The sequence below is a fragment of the Ambystoma mexicanum genome, chromosome 4p (assembly GCF_040938575.1).
Source record: "Ambystoma mexicanum isolate Mex_15411 chromosome 4p, UKY_AmexF1_1, whole genome shotgun sequence".
Classification (NCBI taxonomy): Eukaryota; Metazoa; Chordata; class Amphibia; order Caudata; family Ambystomatidae; genus Ambystoma; species Ambystoma mexicanum.
Window position 1 is genome coordinate 1,247,015,380 of NC_090927.1, and position 22,522 is coordinate 1,247,037,901.

General features: G+C 47.2%; 1 protein-coding gene across 2 annotated transcripts in view; it reads left to right on the forward strand.

The window, feature by feature from the left end:
* The window catches only part of FSAF1 (40S small subunit processome assembly factor 1), a 238,174-nt gene that overhangs the window by 66,232 nt on the left and 149,420 nt on the right, over positions 1-22,522 (forward strand). For both annotated transcript variants that reach the window (XM_069606909.1, XM_069606910.1), the window contains exon 3: positions 17,280-17,336. In XM_069606909.1, coding sequence (XP_069463010.1) covers positions 17,280-17,336 — 57 coding nt within the window. The remainder of the gene's footprint in view (positions 1-17,279; positions 17,337-22,522) is intronic.

Genomic DNA, 22,522 nt, shown 5'->3' on the forward strand with positions numbered 1-22,522 from the left:
CATCGCCTTGGCGCCAATGGTGTTTACCAAAGTCCTGGCAGTGGCAGCAGCACACCTGCACAGACTATCAGTCCCAGTTTACCCTTACCTCGACGACTGGCTCATTACGGGGGACTCGTTCGATGCTTGTTTTTTCGAACACCCAAAAAACAGTAGATCTCCTCTTCAGCCTGGGTTTTTCAATCAACGAGAAGAAATCCAGCTTAGTCCCCAGCCAAGTAAAACAATTACTGGGAGCGCTAATTCGGATGGAAGACAGCCTTGTCTTCCCCTCCAGCGAGAGGGTTCAGAACATACTCTCTCAGATTCCTCAATATGTAGCCCGCCGGGAGGTGATGGTACGCAAAGCAATGCGCTTGCTAGGAATGATGCGTCATGCATATACTTGGTTCTCCACGCGCGGCTGCGCATGCGTCCCATGCAAGAGTGGATCAACAGCCAGTGGTGTCAGGCCAGCGGACAATGAAGTTGTCTCGCCAGCCCTCATTCTCTCTGCAGTGGTGGTCAAGAGAAAACCTCTTGAAGGGGAAGACCTTCACCACCCCTGCAGTGGAAGCCACTCTCACGACAGACTGATCTCTCACGGGGTGGGGGGCTCATCTGCTTCAGCAGACAGCACACGGAGTGTGGTCCCCTCAAGTAGCGTCCAACCATATAAACTTACTGGAACTACTAGAGCTGTTCAAAGCATTGAAAGCCTTTGAGGTGCACCTGCAAGGGAAGACAGTACTGATCCTAACAGACAGCACTACAGCAATGTATTACCTGAACAAACGGGGGGCACTCGCTCTCCAGGGCTATCCAAGCTGTCCCAAAACATATGGATATGGGCTCTCAAACACAAGATGTTTTTGTTGTCCCAACATGTTCCAGGGGAACTCAATCTTCTGGCAGACGTACTCGGCAGAGATTTTCCTCTGCCAGAAGAATAGGAATGGCGACTGCACAAAGACATTGTGTCCAAAGTCTTCGCAGAATGGGGTTTCCCAGAGATCGACCTGTTCGCTAATCAAGAGAACGCTCAATGCCAAGACTACGCCTCCAGGTACCCCCAGAACTGATCCAAGGGGAACAGTCTCTGGATAACTTGGTCATGGAATTTTGTCTATGCTTTGACCCCCCCACCCCTCGACTCCCCTTCTCAACAAGATGGTGCACAAGATGCACCAGGAACCAGTCACTATGATGCTGGTGGCCCGCCAACCCTGGTTCGCTCACCTGATGGAAATGTCCCGCTCCCCACCAGTCAAGCTGCCCTGTCCGTACATGTTGTCTCAGGACAGGGGGGGAGACCCTACACCCATGCTCACAAACTCTGAACTTTGCAGCCTGGCTCCTGAGATCATAGAGTTTGGACACCTGCAACTCCCTCAGAGATGCATGGACATACTCAGGGAAGCGAGAAAGCCTAATACATTGTTATGCCAGCAAATAGAAACGTTTTGTCATCTGGTGCAATTCCAAGGGCGTCAATCCCACCTATTGCTCACCCTCACACATTGTGTTGTATCCAACCCAACTGTTGGACTTGGGGTTAGCCTTCAATTCCCTAAAGGTCCATGTGGCTGCTCCGTCAGCCTACACCACATCACAACTAAAAGTATTGTGATAGAAAATACCAGTAATTAAAGCCTTTATGGAAGGGGTCAAGAGTTTATCCTCCCATCTCTCACCCAGCCCCTGGGTGGGATCTGAATGTGATTTTGACCAGGCTCATGGGAGCTCCCTTCGAGCCTATGCTTAAAACAAGTCTGAAAGATCTGACTTATAAGACAGCCATCCTAGTGGCTATCACTTCTATCAGAAGAGTTAGCGAACTACAGGCCATGTCTGTATTGGACCCTTTTGTTACCGTCCAAAAGATAAAGTAGTTCTGCGCACACATCCCAGGTTTGCGCCTAAATTCATTTCAAAGTTCCATGTGAACCAGTCAATCGAACTACCCACTTTCTTCCAGAACCCTACTAACATGGCCGAAAGAAGCCTCCACACACTAGACGTGCGCAGGGCAGTCATGTTTTACCTGGAAAGAACTAAACCACTAAGGAAGACTTAACAATTCTTCGTTTCTTTGGAAGCTGATAGAGAAGGGGAATCCTGTCTCTAAATCAGCGATCTCATGGTGGATTGTCAAATGCATCACACTGTTACACTCTTTCGAAGAGAGAACTGCCCTTCAAGCCTAGAGCACATGCATCACATGCGCCCCCTCCCTACCTCCCCGCTCGGGTGGAAGGAACATAGACATCTTACTACTTTCTCTCTTTATGTACTCACTCACTATAGCCTGGGCTCCCTCACGGCAGACAAAATACAATCTGAGGGACCTCGGCGCGTGAGGGATTTTGGGTACTACACACGTCACGATGAGGATAGTGTTACAGACACGCCTATGCCGACGTCCCTTTTCAGTCCCCGAAAGACAAGATGCAATACTCCGCGGTTACCACTGGATGTTGGACCATATGCACAGCATGTGAATCTAAGCAGATACAATCATCAGTAATGCTATTACGGTGAGTAATGCATGTCATTTAACATACGCAGGACGCGGGTGGGATTTGGACATGCTAATTCCCAACAGACCTACTACAAGATAGCCTTATAGTGGAAACTATAAACGATAAGATCGAACACTACTTATCCGAAAATGACACGGACAACCCCTCAATATATTATTGTTAGGGGCGCTTTCAAATCGGTACTGCGGGGCAACCTAATAGCTATAAAAGCACAAAGAGACAAACCGCTAAACAGATTGGAGGAAGAATTGGAGGGGAAACTAAAAGGATTACAAAACGAGGTAACAAACAACCCCAGTAGGAAAACAAAATTAGCCCTGAAACGCATACAAGGCCAGCTGAGAATGATGCAGAGCAAAAGGTGGAACTAGCGCTCCTACGGCTAAAACACACACATTATATCGAAGCCAATAAGGCAGACAAACTACTGGTAAGACAGCTATGGGGAAAAGTGGCAGAAGACGGCTATATTGAAATTAAAAGATAAATATGGCAAAATAAAGACATCCAGTAAGGAGATGGGGGTGGGGGGGGATAACGCGGGACTATTACCTGACCCTATACAAATCAGATGAACCAAGGGAAGATAGCCAAAAGGAATACTTGGAGAAACTCTGTCTCCCCCAGATCTCAAACATAGACAAGGCGATATTAGACAAGTACAGGCAGGTGTAGGAAGTCCTCGGTGCAATCAAAAAACTCCCCAGAAACAAAGCTCTGGGCCCAAATGGATACCTGGATGCTTTCTACAAGAAGTACCAAGAGGTGCTTGCCCCAAAGCGAACAAACCTGTTAAAGAGCTTCAGGATCAAAGGGAACATAACTAGCTCCATGAACGAAGCTAAACTGGTAGTCTTCCCCAAACCGTGAAAAGACGCATCACTTTCGGGATCATACCAACCGATAGCCCTAATTCATTTGGACGCAAAACCAGATCATACATGAAAATCCTGGCTGAGAGACTTGAACGACTGCTCCCGACACTTATAGGCTCGGACCAATTGTGTTTTATACCTACAAGACAAACCACAGACAACACTCGCAGGATGAGCCCCCTAAGCGAGAAAGCGGAACGAACCCACACCCCAGCTATCCTTGTGTCCCTGGACTTGGAGAAAGCTTTTGATAGAGTACAATGGACACAACTCTTTCAAGCCATGGAAAACATGGGATTCGGGGCGAACTATCTACAAATGATCAAAACCAACTATAACACACACTCCTTGCAGATAGCCCTGAATGGAACCCTGGAGAGACGGATGCCCTTGAGTAGAGGCACCAAACAAGAATGCCCACTCTCACCCTTACTATACGCCATATTTCTGGAGCCGCTCCTGATTCGGATCCGTGAAACCCAACAGGTGAAAGGTATAGCGATGGGGGTGGACGAACATAAAACCATGGCCTTCGTGGATGATATACTGATGGCATTGATGACCCCAGAACTCTCACTCCCGGCACTGATAAATGAACTAGACCAATTTGGCTCCATCTCCTGCCTAAAAATAAAAGAATAAAAATCCTAAATTTTAAACCTAACCGAAAACCCAGAGATAGTAGACAGGCTGGCCTGATCTACTCAATTGAATAATACCCCAGAAGGGCTCACTTACCTAGGGATCAAACTGACGTCCTCAGTCACACAGATGTATAACGCCAACTACCCGAACCTCCTGGCAAATCTAAAATCAGACCTAGCGTAGTATAACCCCTCAGCATCTCATTGTGGGGGATACTGATTGTCATAAAAATGTCAGTTTTACCGAAACTACTATACTATTTTCAAACGCTGCCAGTGAAGATCCCTGGATCCTTCTTTAGATCACTGAATAAACTAGTGAGTTCCTTCATATGGAATTGCAAGCCACCCAGAGTTGTGATGTCAACATTAACAACACAGAAAAACTAAGGAGTACTAGCTCTCCCCCACTTTCGTAGATAATGAGGCAGCGCAACTGAGGGTTATTAAGGAGTGGGTTGCGCAATCTCCCAAACACATCTGGGCCAGACAAGATAGTGCTGTGGTGGGTTCTCGCCTCTTAAACCTACTATGGCTACAAAAACGTTATACACATCCTAATACCAAGATCAGTTTTCGTGGGGGCAGGGATTGAAGCCTGGGAAACAACGGTAAAAAAACGAGGCCCTAGCGACATTCCCATCACCCTTCACCCTGATGTTTGGGAAACTGGACTTGCAACCGGGGATGGAAGGGAGCACATACAATGGTTGGATACAAGCTGGATGCTGCAAAATAAGAGTCATGTACAGAGGTCAGTCTATAATGACCTACCAGGAATGCAAACCGTCACTGTGGAAAACGTCCAAGGAGGAATTTAAATATTGCCAACTAAAACATTGGATTACCCTCCCACCCCCTTATTAAAGAAGCAGCCACAAGCTGACTCTGTTTGAGATCTACATGACAACAGATAAAGGCGCCAAAAGAATAGTCTCTAATCTCTACACATGTACGACCAAGGGGAAGAAATACAATCGAACTATATGAAACGATGGGAAAGAACTCTGGGCGAACCCATTAAAATAAAACAATGGGACCACGTATGGAGCTTAATCCCCAAATTAACGCGCTCAGTACAGGTGAGGGAAACGTGGCAAAAAGTTTTACTACCATGCCATTTCACCCCCGAGAGAGTTCACGCAATGTATCCGTCCACTAGAGACACATGCTGGCGAGGATGACCCACGAAAGCGGACTGGAAACAGATATGGTGGAGCTGCCCTAACCTCTGGCAGTTCTGGGGGGTCAGGGGGGGGGGGGAGTAAAATCCCATGTGGCAAAATGATGCACAGACCAGCTACAGGACAAGGTATGGGTGGCGGGAATGTGGGAACCGGGACAGGGGTCCCACACGGGAATACAACAGAGAGGTGCGATGACCCTGGTAATGGTGGCATCGCTGACGATAGCCCAACAATGGAAACAAAAAACCCTATCCACGATCTATGACTGGCTTCAAAAAGTATGAAGATTAGTCTCACTTGAATGGATGACATATAAACTGCAGCACTTGACACCTGATGTCTGCACTTAACCTTGCAATTTCCACCAGCTGGCCGTACTTCTTTACGTACTGCTTTTATTTATTCCATTTATCCCCTGTACTTGCACGATCTGAATGACCCCTGGCCTAGTAAGATCATAGCCTGTCTTCCCTCTGCCTCCCCTCCCTGCCTCGTCGTGGCTTGAAACACTTGTGGATATGCGCGTTATAAATGTCATATATCATACAGATCACCCCAAGCTTTTCGGAAAAACTGGGATCACATCCTAACTTACTTACAAAGTGACTATATGCTTTAGTGGTACCCACATAGAATCAGAATCCTGGACATAATGTAAAGCGGTCCACAACTAGATTGGAAAATCAGCCCACACCACCAAACGGGGGTCGGGGGGGGGGAGAAGGTCAAGGGAGTTGGAGGCAGTTGATGACATTGTTGATATATATGCATAACTGTAAAATCAATAAACATTTTAAAGAAAAAGGGATGGTGTAAATCTATCAAAGACAAAGAGCTTCTCCAGTAAACATTCAGATTTAAAAGGTTCTCTGACCTGTCAGATTGGCGCCAGGGTTTTGAGGAGCAGTGGTCTGCAATCTTGTCGTGGTTGGTTTGGGCATCACCATCGCGTTTTGTAGCACCTTATTGTGGGAACATATGAACTCCAGGAAGAGTGAGGGAGAACCTAACAAACCAAGCAACAGATAATGTATGTAAAGGCGGTGGGGGGGGGCGGGGTTCAGGAGAGCCCTAACGGACCACCCAATAGTACAGCAAATCTTGAAAACGAGCAGAAATTAGGTGGTGTGCATATTCTGGTGCAACTGGCAGTAGTGCCCTTCTTGGGCTGTTTTAAAGTTAAGACAAACTCGGGCAATTTCCTGCAAATTATATCAGATCCTCAAAGAGTTCAAAAGGGGCACCAAATCTTAAAATGAGTTTAGCAAGCATTTGGCAACCCAGGGCTGTAAACCGTCTGAATGTGAATTGTCTATCTAGGGTCAGGATGAACCTAGTATCCTTATTTTGCATTACTTGCAGCTGGCAAGTAAGACCTTTTAGGGAATCCTGGGTACAGATTGTTGTTGTACATGGTAGAGCACTAGAGCCCAGTCCCTTCCACTTTGTGACATAGTCAGGAAAGGCAGAATGTGTTTCAGCATATGGAGACGGAAGTGGGATTTTCTGGGGATATGCTGAACCTGTGGAGCAAAAGAAAGCAAGCCATCATAGTTGATGACCACAGGTTTTTTTGCTGACATAAGTAGGGGGACGGGGATATCCATAGTAACTGGCCAAGCGAATGGGAGAAATAGAGGACCTAAAGCAAATGACATCGGTTTTTGATGTGTTAAGTCCTAAGCAATTATCGATCACCCAGCGATTGATGCTAGATTAACAAAATGATATTGCCACATTCTGAGGTCTGAGGTAGACCTACCAAGTTTGAAAGCAATCTATGTATCAATATGAGTTTTGGGAAGAGGCAGAAAAATTATCTATGAGTTATACAAGTGGCTTGACTTAGCTATTAAAGGGCCAATGAGAGAGCATGCATCTTTGGGAGACGCCACAATTGAGGAGGGTCAACTTGGTGAGCCCTCATCCTGTCCTAACCTTGTAGTTCCATGTTCTAGAGAAAGACTATTTGAGTGCCTGAGCATTGATGCCAAAAATGTTCCTTAGGTGGTTGAGAAGAATGAGGTAGTTCATGGTTCAGTGTGGAATGACAACAATCAGATGAGGATGGCTAGTGTGTCGCTGCCCAGTTGGCGCAGCAGTTCATCCCTCCTAAACCGCAAGGCTGACTTTGTTCCTCTAGTGGGCCGTAAGCCATATTTGGTGGTTGTGTAAAAAGTTGTATAGCTCATCAACTGTTTGGTAGCCATTTCCTCCACTATTGTTCCTCATTTTTTAAAAACCATTATGGACTATTGGATGATAGATGTTGGGGTTATCAGATGGCTTCTTTGTGGGGGGCTATGCTGATTTTCTTTGCAGCCACTGGGAAATATCATGGGCAGATGATTGTACTTGCATCGGTTACATGGTAGGTCTGTAATGCATCTTGTTCCGAAGCCGTCTATTTATTTTAAACTGTGTAAATCCATCAACAGATTGCATGATGGCTAGTTTGATTTTACAAACACTATTCCTGTGTTTAAGTTACCTTGGAGACCAGTAACAAATTATGACCACAAGAGCCTTTTTTCCTTGACTAATGTCCGAGCTCACATGGAAACACAGGAGAATTGAAAGAGAAGAGAAAGAGATGAGAGGTCAGCTAGAGGAGGTGGATTACTGTGAACTGCTGAGGAGTCGGAGAGCGAAGTTTGCTATGTGGAGTTAAAAATGCAGAACGCTGCCCCATGTCCACCTGGGATGTAGTGAGCACTTACGAGGGCACAGGAAGTGACACAAGTATAGCCATGGCATTGAGCCCCGTGAATCATTTCAATTGAAATGGAAGTGAGACACTTGCCACTGCAGCACATCTAAAACACAGAACATCTGCTGGGAACAATGGTATCTGCACAAGCTGAGAATCATGAGGGTTATTATGGGAGTAGAATGCCAAAAGGTGCACGTGTGTAGGGAGAGTTGCAACTCGTGAGGAGCTCGGGTAATAAGGATATGATCGCTGAGGTTAAAGGCCTGGGAGGTAAAGAAGCCATGAGAAGAGTTGAGAGAATGCGACCGAAACAAAAACTCTTTATAGCAGACACCGGGAGCAAGCCTGCTAAGAGTGGAGGAGTACGGAGTAGAGAAATATTGCTGTTTGGATATTCTGAAATGACTTCTTCCTTTTGAAGGAGTGGGGAATCATTGAGTAAAAAACACTGCATCATGTGAAAAGGAGAGTTCACAGAACCCCCTGAGACTGAGACTGAAGCGAACAACCTTGTTTAATGGAACTGAAAGTCTGGAGTTCCCAGACTTCTATGAGAAAGGGACTAAGTGGTAAATGATGGCACACTGGCATCTGAGGTCCAAGTTCCCAGACCAAGTTGAGAAAGTAACTGGAATAATTTTTTCCAATGACAAAGCAAAGTTTCAAGTTCCAGGGCACATGACAAAGCTTGTAGTAAATAATCTTTGACCTATGTCCTCTTAGAAGAAACTGCCACCCTACACCACTTCCCCAGAGTGTCTAGTTAAATCTTATTCATAATTACCAAACTGCTCTACCACTTCAAATTTCATATTTGCTACTGCAGAATAACTCTGAAGTGTTTTTCATTTTTCAACAGCCATAACCTTGAGGCATGTTTTAGAATCGATGCATCTTTATATTGTTTGGGAGAAGCACATCCCACAACGCAGCAACTGACTGCGACCAATTTCCTTTTCCAGAGACCCTCTAAAAAGATTTGTCCAGGAATTCAAGACGGTAGGGTGTTTTCTACTGTTTGCGGCCATTAAACATGCTTTTAGATGATGGCGATACATTTGGAGGGCAATGTAACAAAACTGTACTTAAAAGGCAGGGCTCTCCTAAAAGTGTTGGGTGATGTGCCTTACATGGAACAAGGTAATTCTGCCTAGCAAACCTCAACAGCACCTCATGATCATAGGATGGAGGATTGTTCCTATAACCAAATAATAAGGGGTGAATCCTCATCATAAGGTAATGTCAGTTATCCATTCTCCTCATGTCGGTGCTGCTATACATAGGTCTGCCCTGCACTCCCAATTGCATGCCTCCTTTCACACATCAAGACCCACCTTGCTGACATTTAAACCCTTTCCGATCAATCTCCAGTTTCTTTGGACTCGCTCTGCTTTGGGCTCTTCCCTGCTATTTATGCCAATGGAAACTAATCAAGCTGCATAGGTTCTGCCCCCACTGTAGATGTAGATGTACAATCCTCCCACACTCCTATCCAATGATGTTTTGCATCCACCTCAATGTATTGTTTTCTTTATTTATATGGCGCCTATACACGGGCAAGTGTTTCAAAGCGCTCAAGGAGGGTGGGAACATGGGGAAAAACTGCAGTCGCGCAGAGCCCTTGAAATTCTGAGATGATAATAGTCTGCACAGGCAGAGTAAGTGAATATAATACATTTAACAAATTGAGATACAGCAAATTGGCTTGACAACGATTCTGCAGTTTAACCAAGTGCACATTAAGGGGTGAAGACGAGGGCCAACAGACGGATGATCTTCAGGCAAAGGTGTATTCAGATCATGCAAGTGTACAGACTGTCAAGGGAGTGAGAGGTCCAAGTGCACCCAGTCGGTGGAGCCTGGGGTAAGTGCAGAGAGAGCCACTGTCTTGGGTTAAGTCTCAAGTGCATTGAGGGAGGGTGGGGTGCAGGGCCGTGAGGCAAGTGCAGAGAGGACTGGCGGGGGTGCCTGGGACCTGTGAGACTCTGAGGTACACCAGGCGGCCAGTCGCTAAGCTGTAAGGAAAAGGAGGGAGAGAGGGAAAGCGCTAGGTTAGCAGGGTAGGAGAGAGAAGGAGAAGGAGAAGGAGAAGGAGAAAGAGAAAGAGAAGGAGGAGAAGAGGAAGGTCTTGAGGAGTTTCCAGAACTTAAGAAGATCGGGCTCAAGATGGAGAATGGCAGGGAGGCTGTTCCAGGGGGGGCACCTGCTGAGGATAAGGATCTCCCTCCAAATCTCGTGGATGGCTCGTGAGGGACAGCATTTAGTAGGCTACGTTGCAGGTAGGTCCCAGGCCCCAGAAAGCCTTGTGGACAATGCAGAGGGTCTTGAACTTGATCCTTGCAGCCAAGGGCGCAGGGCAGAAGCACGGAGGTTGACGAAGAGGCTGTTACAATTGTCCAGCCTGGAGAGAACCAGGGCTCTAGAAACAGTGATCCGCTGGGGGAAAGTGAGAAAAGGTAGAGTGCCTCTGAGGAGGTATCGCTGATAGTTAGACTTTTTTGAGATGTCCGAAATGTGAGGGGAGAAGGAGAGAGTGAAATCGAAGATGACCCCAAGGTTTTTGGCCTCGCAGGTGGGTGCGGACGCAGGGTCATAGGAGGCCGGCCAGAATGAAAGCTGGAGCAGTGGTCCCAATGCGAACGATCCCAGTCTTACTGGCGTTGAGGCAGAGGTTGTTTGCAGCATACCATGAACGAATAGCAGACAGTCGGATATGAGCGAGGAAGAGGAGACGGCTGAGGGTAGCCTGAAGGATAGTTGAGCGTCATCCGCATAACATTGGAAGTTAGAGGTGAAAAGGCCAGACTGATGGATAATGGAAGCAACCAATAGATTCAGTGTGGAGGGTCAGCTGAGAGATAGTTAACTTCTCCAGGCGTTTGCCCAGGAAGGGAGTGATAGAGATCGGGCGGTATTTTGCCAGAATGGAGGGGTCGGCAGAGGGTTTCCTGAGCAGAGGATGCACAAGGGAGTGCTTGAGAGAAGTTGGGAAAACTCCAGTGGAAAAGGAGAGATTGCAGAGATCAGCCAAGGCTGGGGCGAGGGAGTCAATAATGTTCTTAATGGTTTTGGAGGGGCAGGGGTCCACCTGTTTGGATGAGACCTCATCGGGTGTGAGGGGTGAGAGGGAGAGGAGAGGGAATGTGGAGGGGTAGGAGAGGGGCCAAGAGAGGCTTCGGTGTTGGTGTATGCTGTGGTGTGGAGGAAAGAGGTCTTGGGTTTTTGTGATGAAGTGTGCAGCCTGGGGCGAGCAAAGGTTCTGGTTGGGTGTGACAGAAAAAGAGGCTGCTGCAGGATTGGCCAGTTCCTTGCAGACTTTGAAAAGTTTGGCCATGTTGTTAGATGCCCCGGAGATGCAGACTTGAATAAAGACTCTTTTTTTTAGAGCGGATGCAGAGTCGATATTGCCTTTGAAGGAGGCGGCAGGCCAGTTTGTCAGATGGTCCACCCGGCGAATTCCATTTCCTCTCAGATGCCCTACACTTGTGTTTATGGGCAGCCAGATCAGAGTCGTACCAAGAGTTGCACTTTTTGGAAGGCTTCAGTCGGACCCTCATGACAGGGGCAAGAGTATCAGGAATGTTGGAGATAGAGAGAGATTGAGGTTATCAAGGGCTGTGTCAGGGTGGGAGTCAGCCACAGACTTGGGGGTGTGGGGGATAGAGTAGATGGAGGCAAAGGCAGCCACTGTCACTTTTTTCTTGGGTCTGGTGACTTTGAAGCCGAGTGGCCGTGCTGGGTGTGTCACTGCAAGAGGAGAGGAGAGCTTCAGGTGTGTTGAGAGAACAGAGTGGTCAATCCAATAAAGAGAGGTAGTGAGAGGGACAGAGAGAGGGATGTCAGTAGAGATAAGAGCATCTAAAGTGTGGCCCGCAGTGTGCGTGGAGCCTGAGGGTAGAATGGAGGGGGAGAGGGAGAGAGACGCATAGGTTGCAGAAAGGTCCTGAGGAGTCTGGAGAATCCAGATGGATGTCCCCCATCGGGAGGGGTTGAGGGGAGGAGGAGAGTAGAGAGGAGGCCAGGTGAGCCCATTCCGAGAGGAAGAGCGTGGGCCGTCCTGGTGGCCGATAGAGGGTGGCCAAAAAGAGAGATGATTTAGGAGAGGGTGAGAGCCTGCAGGCCCTCGGAGGAGTAGGCCTAAGTAGGGATGATGGGCACTTGTATCCATTCTGGGAAGATCAGCGCCACTCCACCCCCTGTCTTCTTTGGCCTAGGCGCAGAGAGGATTTTGTATCCTTCGGGGAGGAGAGTGTTGAAGCTTGTGACAGCTTCATGATGGTTCCTAGTGATTCTATCGACAGCCAAACCATCGCCAATCATACAATTGACAAAAAAAGCATCGAAAAAAAAACATCTAATTCATTTATTTTAAGGGGGGGGGATTCCCCCAACCCTCCTTTTTTTTAATCCTTAAAAAACAATTTTTACTAAACTCTTTACCATTTAAAAAAAAATGCATTCAATGTTTTCTTTTTTTTCGATGCATTTTTTTCAATGGTATGGTCTGTCGATGCTTTGGACTCGATGGAATGACCGGATACCCTTTGTGATCCTTGAACCATGGCTGTGTGATGGCGAGCACATCAAGGTCCATGAGTTCAAGGAGGTTTTAGATGTCAGACAAGTGTTTGACAGCAGAGCAAGTGTTGAGCGTGGCAATGTGGAGCACCTTGCCATCTTTGATGCTCTTCTGCAGGGGGTTCGCAGGGGACGGTGGTTGCCACCCCCCCAACCCCCCGTGGGTGGCAGCAGGGCCAGAGGGCTGGTGAAGGATGGTGGAAGAGCCAAGGCTGCCAAGGGAGCCAGGACAGTGCAGGAAGGCAAGCGCGCCAGTGCAGAGGTGGAGGAAGGCACAGTTGGCGAGGGAGTTCGTGCAGAGGAGGAGGGAGGCACAGGCAGAATGGGAGCCTGGCTGGAGTGAGAGGTCAGGTTAGAGAGGCGAGGGAGGAGCCTGTCAAAGAGAAGAACGTTGGGTTGAGGACCCTGAACCATGATGGTTCCATTGAAATAGACTTTGATGACTCTGGAAATGGCGAAGAGGTCAAGGAGGACCTCCCAGCAAGGGGCACCATTAATGGGGGAAGAGGCGATGGGAGAGAGAAAGCAAACCATGTAGCGAGTCCATAGGTCGGGTGCGTTAACAAAAAAGAGAATGTCTGAGAGTGTCTCTGGCGGAGGCCGTGACATAGGTGTCTGCAAAAGGAAGTCCTGGGTTGGAGCCCAGTATGTTCTTCTAAACTTCTTAAGTTTCTTCCAACCAGATTTAGTGATAGGAGATAGTGTAGCAGTTAGAGAAGATGGGAGAGATAGATAGCAACATAATTGGCTGCAGTGGTGGGAGGGACACTTATCAGTCTGAGACACTGATTTGCATGGTGGAAGGGGGTTGGGTGAGGGGCACAAAGTGGGTGCAGGGGGGCAGCACACACAGCTAATGAAGACACCAAGTAGTCACTAGGCAAAGCGAGATACGATATCAGCAGGACAAGGTGAAAACAGAATGCAGCAACTGGGCACAGCTAAATTCGTTTTATGTGTAGGTATGGGAATTGGGAGTCTAGATGGGATGGGGCGAGAGGTGGGAGTCACAGGTGTGGCGGTAGAGGACCGATTAAGTTAGTTGAGGGAACTAACCTTCTGAGAAATGTTAGCTGCTCCATTGATTTCAGTGTCAGGGGGTAGGGAGTCCTCCTCAGCCTCCATGAGGTCATGTAGGGGTCTAGAGGAACATCCCCAGACCCGGCCAGGGAGCAGACCGGGCCTTCAGTGTGGGCCTTAGATCAGACTGGCCGGCTCCCGCCTCCCGGTTCTTACGATTGGCTAAAGAGAATGAAGCTAGCCAATGGGAGTGGGAGCAATGTAAGATTGATAGCCCACCCGAGATAAAAAAATACACAATTTCATAACTTTTTTAAGGGTGCAGAAGGAAGACTCTGACACGGAGGGGTCATGGTGGTTGGTATAAACATTTATTCAAAGTGAAAACTAAAAGAAAACCCTTATCTTGCCCTACCTCTAAGAGGGGTTTCCCAGCCTCAACCAATATTACTAATGTCAGACAGGACATCCAAAAAACAAGAGTCCACAGTCCTATGTCAGAATCCTAGCTCTGTCCCTCACTCTCTGTTAAATTAAATAAAAGGAGATCTTCTTGGCCTAGAGTAATGACTCTTCCCCTGGATACAAAGGCAGTTCTTGGAGTTACAAGTGTTCTCAACTTTCTTTTTTTGGGGAGGAGGGGTGGGAAATGTCTGCCTTCCTCAGGATTCTCATACAGTTCATTAACTGCTGGGGCATGTGTCCCTTCCCCAGCCTTCCATAGGCTCCCAACACAGTTCAGCTATTGATGTTTCCCTTTCTTAACAAGCCCTTCACGGACTTCTTCTTTTCCTTTGGGTCCAGACCCTGATTGGCAGACTTGGTTTCCTCCAACAAGGCACTGCGACAAAGAAGAGTGGCTTGGATACTCCTTCAAGCTGTGTTGGGTCCCTGACCCTCATAGTAAAAGTAAACTCATGCCTGGTTTACTTTTACCAGGCAATTCAATGAAAATGAGTGGCCTGGATACGTTTCCAAGCTGTGGTGGGTACCTTACCTTGGTTGGCAGTACTAGTTTCATTCTACCAGGCACTGCAACAAAGAGGAGTTTGGATGCTCTCCAAACTCAGTTGCGTCCTTGACCCTAGCTAGCAGACCTGGTTTCCTTGTCTTCCAGGTCCCTTAGTCCCAAACACAGACTTGGTTTACTATCTCAATATGTATTATTCTCACAGTTCTCTTCGCGGTCTCTTGATTTCACATGCAGACTTGGGTTACTCTCGTGCCAAGTACTGTGTTCGTATGTTTTATTCTCGCAGTTCTCTTCACCTGCTCCCTTCTTATTTGACAGCCCTGGGCTGCCTTCCCTCCAAATATTGTTACCAGGAAGATTGGATGTTTTTGATACTTGATATCTTTTCCTGTAAGGTTCCCAGACCCTATTCATCTCGTTACAGTCTTGTGATAACATTTCTATAGTGTCCCGTAGGGATAATCCTCTTTGACCAATTTTCCATACATTGTTGGTTTAAGGGTTTCCTTTACCCTCTGGGAACCCCCACCCATAAGGTCAGCCACCCAAATACCTTTAGGGTCTTTGCTGCAGCCTTCTCTGCTTCGCCGGCGCTCTGGGACTCCTCTCGGCTTGCCTCGGTGGCTCTGCAGCTTGTGACCTTGTGTAGTATTTTTCTTACCGCCGGACTGTGCAGTCCTATAGTGCTGCGCTGATGGAGCTTTTCCCAGACAGCTTCTCGGTTCGCTCAGCGTATTCGGTGGAAACTGCCACTATAGCATCTCCTTGCCTGGGTCTGCTCCTGCTGCCTTCCTCGCCGAGCACCGGTCTCTCTCACTGTTTCTCTCAGGAGCATCTGACGTTTGGTTAAGTTAGTTGTCTGTTTTTATATTTGTGTCTGATAAAGTCTGTGGCTGATGACTAGACTATTCAGATAGATAAGAGTGATCCCTGTTGATCTGCGCTTCTTCCCCGTCAGTTTTGGATCTTCATGATAGTCATCCCTATTCCTCCTTGTCTCGGTCCTTTTGATTTCTTTCACACTATAGAAGTATATGGGATATGAGGGTAGAGGTGAAGAGAGTGGGGGGTTAAGGAGAGGTGTAGGTCTTGGATGGATAATGCGTTCTCCCAAAATACTTATAACTGTTCCCACAGGGCGTTTCCCCTCCCTTGAGAGTACCGCCCACAGGGGGACTGTCTGGTAGCAGCATCACCTCCCTGATCTCATGGGAAGGTGCTCCCCCTTCAGAAGCATTGACGACATCCTGGGATTAGTCACCCTGACCATGGCAGATCTTTACTCTTTGTCACTATAGATTGCTTAAAGATAATTTTCATATTCAAGAAGCCATCTTATTGGGATGTGATTCTTTTTTTGTTTAACCACTTTATTTGTTGTTTTGAGCAACACACAAAAGACAGAAAAGCAAAGACATCTTACAAACTTAACAATGCAACCAGATTGCAAAAATCATAACATTTTCAAGAGATCTACAGTACTGTACTCTACTTCATGAACACAAAGAAATTGATAGCAATCACAAAGTACCAATTTACAACCTGTTTATCAACTTTTGACGATTCACAGACAAGACAACATCGACGTGCACAACAGACCACTCCAAATAATCATTAAACCAACCCCCCAAATGATGTAACCAGACTAATATAAGTGGTATTGGACCTTCAACTGTACAATTCATCAAAAGTCCCCCAAAGTCGGGAATAAGAACCCTCCCTACTCTGTTTCAAAAACATGACTTTTTCATAGTGTGACAAGGTTTGTACATCCAATAACCATTTTTCCACTTTTTTTTTTTTTTTGATTTCCCGACACGTAATATTTGTTTTGCCGCTACTACCAAAACTCTATTGATCCAGTCTGTTCGTTCCCTATCCCTACCCCCCCCTTCCTCTGTTTGATAACTTAAATAAATTGTCGAAGAGAAAGTACGTGGAAGTTGCGATTTAATCCTAACAAAAAGTGGAACGAGCAGGCAACTTTAGAATTGTCCATAACGATGATCTGGTCATATCTACCAACCCAAGCCTTGTGTCTCCCTCTATCTTTTGATGTTGCACTGAAGCATCAGCTGCTCTGTTCACCTTCTCCCAGAGTCTGGCAGCAGACTCCAATACCAAATTTGGATATTAACTAAAACTTTATTAATGCTCGCTAATGTGGTTGATTTAACACCTTGGGATTTTTGCTTCCCCCTACTATGGGTCCTACCAGGCGAATTACCAGACTGACAAAGAATATGGTGTTTTGCTAGCTTTTCCAACCTAATAGCTTTCCTTAAAAGGGTCGTGTCCGAAGGGCTTCTCTCGTGACTATCTCCTCTCTCCTGTTTGTGGATGTGGGGATAGCCAGGGGATCCTTGGTCTGCAGCCCTTTGGCGAAGCATCAAGCAACTTTTAGCAATTCCTCCTCCATGGTCAGACAGGGGACTTGGCCACGATCCTCTGACTCTGCAATGTGGAAGATCACCATAGGGGCATGTGTGCAAAATGTATGCAATCTGGAGACACCAACACCAGGAATCTTTGTATTCTGAAGAAAACAAACATGTATATTTGTCTCTGTTTTACTCTGTAATACGCTGCATGTTTCAATTGTTTTAAGAATGCGCACAGTTGTTTAGTACCATAGCTTCATTGAAAGTGTCACTAAATCAAGATTTTGGTGCAATAGTTTTACTAAGCAGCTATGAACATTGTGGGAACTCTCCATGATGAAACTTAAAGGGTTGAATTTATTTTGTTTCGTTTCTTGTTTCTTTAGATGGAGGCAAACGTACAAGAGAAAGATGCCAAAGAACACCTATTTAGTCTAGAAAAGGTAATCTAGTAATGTGTTGTCCCTCTACAGGTTATATTGCAAAGCATTCGTTGATTTGGGTGTCAAATGCAAATAATAGGAGGTGAGGGTCGCTTCATCAGTGAAATATGTAACTGCTATTGGCCATGATTTTCAAATGCATTTAGGCGAACAGTTTTGTATTTGAAAAAATATATTAACACATCGTACAGATTTTGTGTTGTTCCATGTATTCGAAACATTAATGGGGCTTGTCTGGTACAAAAAGAATAGATTTAATAAAGAATGTGAGTTTTCAAAAATGTCTCGCAATTACATGCAGTCTCTCGCTGTTAATCATGATTTTATTCACTCAAGTGTATCGTGGATTCCATTTGTATCCCCATTTTAAACTTTGTTTACATATCTGCTAGACACTCTCCCATGCAGTGTTTTCAGGGTTCTATGTCATATCATCGACAGTGTTTTTTTCGACTGGTGTTTTTACAAAACATTTTGCTGAAAAAAAGTAATCTAAATTAGTTTTTTCTTATTTTTGGGGGGGTTCCCGCCCCAAGTGCCCCCTCACCCACATATTTGTTGGTGTTCCCCAGCCCCCCTGAAAACCTTTATCTGCCCCCACCCACACCACACGTTTTTTTTCCCGGCAGAGTGTTTTTGTAAAAACACCCTTCGATAAAACCAGCTGTCGATCAACTTTGTACCGTTTTCGGAACCTAGTCCATCTACAGGTGGCAAAATAGCAATTGAAAGAGATGTGGAATGCAATCCCTGGAGACACATGACCGCTGGAGGGGGGGGGGGGGGGAATGCTGCAGTTGACTAGCATGCAGAGAACCTGTTTGTAACACATCAATTTGCCATTTAGGTTAGGCCGGATTGAGCAACCTCACATTGTTTATTAAAGAGATTGGAACCCTAGTCTGAGGGCAAAGCATTGGCACTGAACCACAAATCAGCTTACAGCCTTTGTTATATTCAGTTCATACCTACAACAGGAAGAAACGCATTGGGACTTACCAGTATGGCGGAGCGGGGAAAAAAGTGACGGTAACCGAATTACAAGATACAATACAGGAAAGAATAGAGCAATTGTGCACTCCCTAAGGGCTAATAGTTTTGGAGAATTTATACAATACAGTTGTTTGTTTTATTATTTATAATGCGCGCCAGACCCAGGGGTATCGGGGCGCAGAAAGCAGTAAGGATATTTCTGATGCTTGTTAATTTTTTAAAAAAGTATTTTATTAACATTTTCGAATAAACAGGCCAGCAAGGCTGAACAATAATGCTAAAAGAAACAGAAGCCCATTGTACTTGTCATTTTGCCATGCGACATTCGTTAAACAAAGAGAAAAGGAAGAGAAAGAGAAAAAAGAAAAATACCAACCAACAATACCATGAGTCAGTTTCTCTTTTTCTTCCCTCTTCCCAATCCCCCAACCCCCTTTGCTAGTATTAGCTCATACTCCGGTTGACATGTAGATTTTATATTGCGAAGTCCGTACTGTAAAATGGATTAAACCGGTAAGTGCACCATGCACCAAATGTCCAAAGTTCACAGGGATTTATCATCTGAGGGATATAATGCGGTGTGCCCCAAGGACTTCCATGCCTCAAAGAGGAGGCCCACTTCACCGCCATGCACATCTATGGCCCTACCCCAGGCCATAGTCTCCGCCAAACTCCACCGTCACATATCGCTTAACCAAACCATGTATTTCAGGCCTTTGCTTGACTTCCACGTCATGGCTATGCATCTCTTGCCCAAGATACAAGCCAAGTCCATAAACCTGACGATGTGCTTGTATTTGCCAACCCTGGGGTACATACCTAGAATGCATTCCTGTGGAGACCATTGGTACCTCGTGATTCCCGCCTTCACACTAGTGTGCTTTATTGCCCTCCAAAACCTCTGTACAGACTCACACTCCCAGATCTGATGCTTGTTGATCTGCTTAGAATCACATGCTGTGCAAATGGTCCGACATCCAGTGGTAACCGCTGAGTATTCCATCTTGTCTTTCGGGGACCGAAAAGGGACGTCGGCATAGGCGTGTCTGTAACAACATCCCTATCGTGACGTGTAGTGTACCCAAAATCCCTCACGTGCCGAGGTCCCTCAGATTGTTTTTTTCTACCCAGATAACTGGTCGCCCTGTAGCAGAGCTCTTACTAGAGACATTGTTTATCTTTACCGAATTGTCGGTTATTCCCCGTTAAGTCACTTCGGCCACAAGAACATCTTCGATGAAGACTACAGGGATTCTTCTACGGCTGTGGATTTCGCGCGTAAGATCCAGCGGCCGGATTTTCCACATGGTCGGGCCCTCTGGCCGGCCTATACAGTAGGGAGAGTGGGGTTGGGGTGGCCATATTGTCGATATGTCTTTCCTCCTTTAGCTATGGAAAGGACTCCTTTTAGATTCTGCCCCAACTGTAGGGTTAGATATCCTTGGAAGGACGAACACAAGGATGTGTAACGCCTGTCTCCCTCTAGAGCACGACGAGAAGCGGTGTGTGGCCTGCAAACTCCTTCGGCCTAAGACCCTTAAGGAGTGCCGTGTAAAGCGGTGGGCCGCGTACGGTATGTCGCGGGTGGAACCCCCTTCCCCCACCGCCACACCCGCTGAGAGTGACAGGGGTACTTCGGATGACCAAACATCCGTTGTGGATGTTATAGACCTTGAGGCGGATGTTTCTAGGTCCGCCACGCCCGTCCCCGACCCTTTAAGGCCTGACTATGGTCTCGCTACAGGGACAACACCCGGCGACAGGGGCGTACAAGCGCATCGCACTAGCACACACCCCCTATACCGGTTTCGACATCTTCGTCGAAAAAGGTGAAAGCGGCAACAGGGCCGCAGAAAACTTCGCCGGTTTCCTCGGATCGTTCTGATCCAAAGCCTTCCGTGCATCCGCAGCATCGTCTTGCGACTGGGCAATCCAAATCAAGTAAGGGCACTACTCCAAAAACTGCACACGTTGAAGCGCGGAAATCCGACGCTTCGACGGTCTCAAAGGCCGCGGTAGGCCCGAAAACTACGACTAGGCCTCTACCTGGAAAACTGACCGCTAGGCCTTCTAGCGCAGCGGAAGGTCAGAGCCACTGTCTCACGCCGATTCGGCGACTATCAAAAGAATTACAGCGGCGGTGGGCCTTACCCCGGTTCCACCTAAAGTTATGGGACAAGCCGCGGAAAAAGTTTCAGATGCGGATTGGGATCCTGATTCTTACGACGCTTACCAAGATAGTCAAGAGCCTCTTTCCGACTCCCTAAGAGACTCTTTTCGACGCCACAGAACGTCATATCTCCACCCGCAGGCCCGTTTGGTTCCTCTAAATGGACTACAGAGCAGTTCGAAGGGTGTATGGATCAGCTGGGGAGGATTATCGGGTTTTCTGACCATCCTCCCCCGAAAAGTGCTCGGATGGACCCTAATACTCCAAATTGAAGATCAGTCTCATGCCTTCCAGCACGAACACGTTGTCCACATGGACACATATAGGGACATGTATAATGAAGAAGAGGAAGCTTCATTTCTTCAAAGTTATGAGGAAGAACAAACAGGATACTACGGACAACTGGGAGGAAACCCAGCAAGAAGGTCAGGACCCATGGACACAGCAAGATCAGGACTCTGATATTTTGTGCCTGGATTCTGCTCCGTCCACCCCGGCTCGCCAGGCCGCTCCTGTAAATGACCAAATGGCATTCAACTTTCAAAAAAGCAGCTGAATATTTTAAAATTTCCACTCAAGAGGCGGTTCCTGAGCAGCATTTTGTAGAGGATATCCTTAAGGAGAAACCTCCATCTAGCCAGGCCATACCTCTCCTCAACTCTGTGAATAGAATGGTGGCTCCCTCATTGGTATCGCCAGCTCAAACCCGGGCAGTGAACCCAAGAGTCGAAAAAAATATTTCGGCCTACCCCTTCCGATCCTCTATACATCAGAGGGCAAGCCATCCCAGATTCATTGGTAGTGACTACCACTCGGAAAAGGGCAGAGGTACCCCTTGCCACGGGGAATCCCCGCCGGACAAGCAATCTAAGCGACTGTATGCCCTTGTAAAACGTGTCCCGTAAAAAACCGCATACACGATGCGGATTACTAATAAATCCAACACTATTGGCAAGCTATGCTGACACCCAATGGAATTTGCTCTAGGAAGGCCTCCAAGAAGCAGTGGTGGTCAAGAGAAAACCTCTTGAAGGGGAAGAGCTTCACCACCCCTGCAGTGGAAGCCACTCTCACGACAGACGCATCTCTCACGTGATGGGGGGGGGGGGGGGGCCTCACCTGCTTCAGCAGACAGTGCACAGAGTGTGGTCCCCTCCAACCATATAAACTTACTGGAGCTATTAGCGGTGTTCAAAGCATTGAAGGCCTTTCAGATGCAACTGCAAGGGAAGACAAGCTGATCCTAACGGACAGCACTACAGCAATGTATTACCTGAACAAACAGGGCGGCACTCGTTCTCTAATTCGGACGAAGGACGGTCTCGTCTTCCCCTCCAACGAGAGGGTTCAGAACATACTTTTTCAGATCCCTCAACATGTACACAGTCGGGAGGTGATGGGGCGCAAAGCCATGCGCTTGCTAGGAAGGATGACGTCATGCATTTACTTGGTTCCCCACGCGCGGCTGCGCATGCGTCCCATGCAAGAGTGGCTCAACAGCCAGTGGTGTCAGACCAGCAAACAAGGGGAAGATCTGGTAGTTGTCTCGCCAGCCCTCGTTCTCTCTCTGCAGTGGTGGTCAAGAGAAAACCTCTTGAAGGGGAAGAGCTTCACCACCCCTGCAGTGGAAGCCACTCTCACGACAGACGCATCTCTCACGTGATGGGGGGGGGGGGGGGGGCCTCACCTGCTTCAGCAGACAGTGCACAGAGTGTGGTCCCCTCCAACCATATAAACTTACTGGAGCTATTAGCGGTGTTCAAAGCATTGAAGGCCTTTCAGATGCAACTGCAAGGGAAGACAAGCTGATCCTAACGGACAGCACTACAGCAATGTATTACCTGAACAAACAGGGCGGCACTCGTTCTCCCGGGCTATCCAAGCTGTCCCAAAACATTTGGATATGGGCTCTCAAACACAAGATGTTTTTTTTTTTTGTCCCGGCATGTTCCAGGGGAACTCCATCTTCTAGCAGACGTACTCGGCAGTGATTTTCCTCTGCCAGAAGAATACGAATGGCGAC